Genomic DNA, 4,170 nt, shown 5'->3' on the forward strand with positions numbered 1-4,170 from the left:
CCGCCAGCGATCGATGACCTCGTGGATCCGCACGCCGGGCTTGATCGGTTGACACTTCACTCCGAATCGATTGGACGTTGCTTTAACAACCTGCGTGGCGGTACAATTAAAAATGCGGAAATATATTTGCGGGAGGCTCGTCGCAGCTGGAGCTTGTACTGTATTGTCTGTTGTTGGTTTAAAAAACAAAAACAAAACAGAAATAGGAAAACCCCACAGGGTGCATTTTCTGACGTCGACTTGTTTAGCCTGAAAGAGGACAACCCCCTTCAAATGACGCTGAGTTCCGGGGGAACTCGGAAACCGCTATTTCCGGGGTCGCTACTCACTTCCCCAATACACGCGTTCCATTGGAACGTCACATAAAAACGTCAGAGTACTTCGGCTCGAAATTAGGCGAATCGAAATAAAAACCGACGCGACTCCGCCTCTGTTCACTGTTAGCTGTCGCTGTTATCTTGTCAACTCGGGCCAGAGCGATCTGCCCCGATGTTCCGATTTAAAATTGCCGTTCTTTGCTCTTTTCTAAATAAGAGAATGGATTTCCTCCGAGTTCAGACGGGATTGGAACGCAGCATCATAACTGTTTTCTTTTATTCTAACAATTTGAGCCCAAGACACAATGAATAAGTTCTGCCGTTTTATTGCGGGAATATGGATGGATGGTTGTAAATTGCATGAAAAACGTTTTTTTATTAATTAACGACTGTATACATCAATTATAGAATTTTCTTTTATATATATATATATATATATATATATATGACATATGATATTACATTTCACTGCATATATGTATGGAAGTATGTATATGTATGTGACAAATAAAAATCTTGAATAAAAAAATCTTGAATCTTGACACAACAAAAATGGTTTATATATATATATATATAAAAAAAAATATATATATAAAAACTTATATATATATATATATATATATATACATATATATATATATACACCATTTTTGTTGTGTCATTGTTCAATTGACACAAAATCCTCAGATTGTTTAAATCTGTAAACATTTATTTTGCACTCACCCTCAAAGACCAATGTACATGACATTTGCATTTGATGGATTGCACATAATTAATAAAATATAAACGACAAAATAAACAAACTAGATTTTTTTGGGGGTGTGACACGGCAGGACAGAACCAAGGTGAAGAATAAGTCATTGCATTGGTCATGACTATGTTATTTTGAGTGTGAAACAATTGGCAGCTGTTTTTGCTCATGCATTGTTTATGAGCAAACACCTTTCTGTTATCATTATCCACAAAAACGCACATTTGAAATCTCAACAAAAATATACAAACGCAGTCAGTGTTTATTTAGTATTTTTTAGTATTTATTATGTGTATTTAATAGAATGTTACATCTCTTTACATTTGTAAAAAGTTCTCAGTCTCAGTTTTCTCAGAGCATTTCAAATTTTCCCAGAGTATTTATTAAATTCAAATTACATTTTTTTAAGGCAGTGCTCACTAGCAGTACAATCAATACAACCACATGAGGAACTATAAACCACAAAGGAACAATCCAACACTTGTCACATTATATATGATATTATTAATGGGATGTTGCAAATTTGTACAATGTAAATAATATATAAACAAGTGCTAGAAAGTGCTGTCAGATAAAAAACATGTTTTAACACAGATTTGTTTTTTGGCTTTGTAATTTCAAATAATTGTCAAATAATAAATACTGGTAAATAAATCATATATTTTTAGGAGGAATAACAAACTTTTATTCTTAATTGGAAGGCCTGAGATGGGCATGAGGTGAACAGGCATGAGCAACATAGGCACATTTTAGAGACAGCTGCACATATTTAAGAGGTATGTTAGATGTTAGATATGCTGGATTTATAACCCGTATTACACAGATATGAAGGATACTTTTGGAATTCCATCTTCTCAGTTTCATAATACAAACATCATGCCGTTTCAAATTAGTTGTACAGGTCAGGTGTGTGTCTAAACCGTAACCGAGTCATTTACAGCAATTAGAGGCTGGCTATATATGTCCTGTGCCAGAGGGACTTCGATTTAATATTAAAGGTGCAGTGTGTAGAATTTAATGGCATCTCAGGGTGAGGTTGCAGATCACAATCAACTGAATACCCCTACACATGGCGGCCTACAGGGAAGAGACGGTGGCTGTGAAAGGCCCTCTCTAGAGCCAGTGTATGGTTTGTCCGTCCTGGGCTACTGTAGCAGAAACATGGCGGTGCAACATGGCGGCCTCCGTGAAGCCTACCCGCACCCAAATAAATAAAAACAGCTCATTGTAAGGTAACACCAACACAGCGATTCTTATTTCCAAGGGATTATACACTAATTATGACATACTTGTGATACTATATTTCATTTCTGCCAAGTCAGTTTCCGTAAATTCTACACACTGCGCCTGGTGTGTATATATATATATATATATATAGCATTACAACTTTTATTGCATAACAACTTTAATACACTGGTATAATTGTTTTGATATATATACTGTATATATACTTATATATATAAGTATATAAGTGCATACAAGTTGTTATGCTAGTTAGTTGCAGACTGTGTGAAGGGAGGTGGAAAGAATAAACCATTTCCTCATGGTACTCCACAACAGCTGCATTCTTTGGTAATGACATGGTAGAAGGGTAGCTTTGTCACCTACAAGAATTCCCCTGAGTCAAACACACACACACACACACACACACACACACACAAACAAGATGCATATAGTGGAACAACAGTGGCATGCATCCAACAGTCCTTCCATTCAAGGCCACCACAGTATCGTCGTATACTGTAATTCAATAACGCAATGCCCAGGCAGCTTGTGTTCTTCTCTATGCCATCTCCATACCGTGCTCGAGGTCCATCACGGGCTTCTTTTCTGGGCTAAAGTCTCTGTCCGTCCGCTCCACGTACCTCTGCAAGGTGCTGTAATATTGTTCGCTCCTGGAGAATGTATACAGGGCAGAGATCTCTTCCCACGCTCGATGGTTGGGAAAGGCGAACGGCTCGGGGTCCTTGTTCTCGAAGAAGCTCTTCAGGTTCCTCTCGGCCAGCTTGGTGGCGTAGTCGTTGGCGAAGTTGTCGAACCGCTCCTTCTCCCTTTCGATGTAGCGCTTCCAGAACGTGAGCTGCAGGTAACTCACCTTGGAGCGGCAGTTCTTGCAGCATGTGCCAGCGAGACCGACGACGGCGGAGATAATGACAACACACCAGCCCAGGATCTGCAGAGGGGAGACCATTAGGAAGAACATAAGGCTTGGAGGGGGGCACATATTTCTGTCGTTTTGTAGGTTAAGTCGTGGCGTGTGCGCGCAATTGAACGCAATTTCAACTTCGTCGTATGTTCTGTGGTACCCCTATGATGTCTCTCTTGGACGTAAGCCATCCTTTATCAGCGGCCTCCAAGCCTCAAAGGCGCATCCCTCACCTGGGACTGTGCCCTGAACATGAGCAGCAGCTCCATCCGCTCATCGGTCGACAGCCTGGACCGGCCACAGGGTACGCGGGCCAGCTCCTCCCGACACTTCATGGTCTTGTTCTTGCAGAAAATGTCCACCACCACGCTGTCGTCCAGGCCGCTGACGGCGCACTCATAGAACGTCCCGTTGAGCAGGGCCACGCACAGCCACATCACGGGGGCAACGCAGGCGCCCGAGAAGATGCTCGTGAAGACCCGGAGGCAGTTGAAGCAGTTGCCCCGGGGACACAGCTTCGTCGGGTTCAGGCAGCAGCCGGTGTACAGCCTCCAGAGTCGGGTGCTGAAGAACAAGCCCAGAACGAGCAGCACCATCGCCGGGCCCAATAGGAAGGTGAGGCCGTAAGCGAAGTTCTGGTCGCGGTTGCAGGGGCACTGGAAGGAGACCATGGAGAAGACTCGCTCGCCGCCAATCGTCAGAAGGGCCATAAAACTGTAGCCGATGGTGGTCTTCTGGTTCATGAAGAAACGTAGCACCGTCTGGAAGTTATCCATGGTGGCAACAAGCGAGTTTCCAGAGATGCTCAAAGTAGATTTAAAAATAAACAAAAGCAAAACTTAAAAGTGTACAAAATAGACCCAAACTGAAATGCGTGCTCTTACGTTTACAGTCCGTGCACAACCATTCTTCTGTGTCCTTTTCTGCGCTGAAAACAAAACTCTTTCTGCCGTGCC

At 42.2% G+C, this 4,170-nt stretch overlaps 1 protein-coding gene across 1 annotated transcript; it reads right to left on the reverse strand.

Annotated features, from left to right (window-relative positions):
• Nucleotides 1-1,329: 1,329 nt before the first annotated feature.
• Nucleotides 1,330-4,170, reverse strand: LOC307233588 (calcium homeostasis modulator protein 5-like). Its single transcript, XM_080004932.1, has 2 exons — nucleotides 3,448-4,170; nucleotides 1,330-3,241 (listed from the first exon to the last, which is right to left on the reverse strand). The coding sequence occupies exons 1-2, from the start codon at nucleotides 3,988-3,990 to the stop codon at nucleotides 2,852-2,854; spliced, it is 933 nt and encodes a 310-aa protein (XP_079861058.1). The 5' UTR covers nucleotides 3,991-4,170; the 3' UTR covers nucleotides 1,330-2,851.

Source organism: Zeus faber, assembly GCF_960531495.2.
Source record: "Zeus faber genome assembly, chromosome: 8".
Lineage (NCBI taxonomy): Eukaryota > Metazoa > Chordata > Actinopteri > Zeiformes > Zeidae > Zeus > Zeus faber.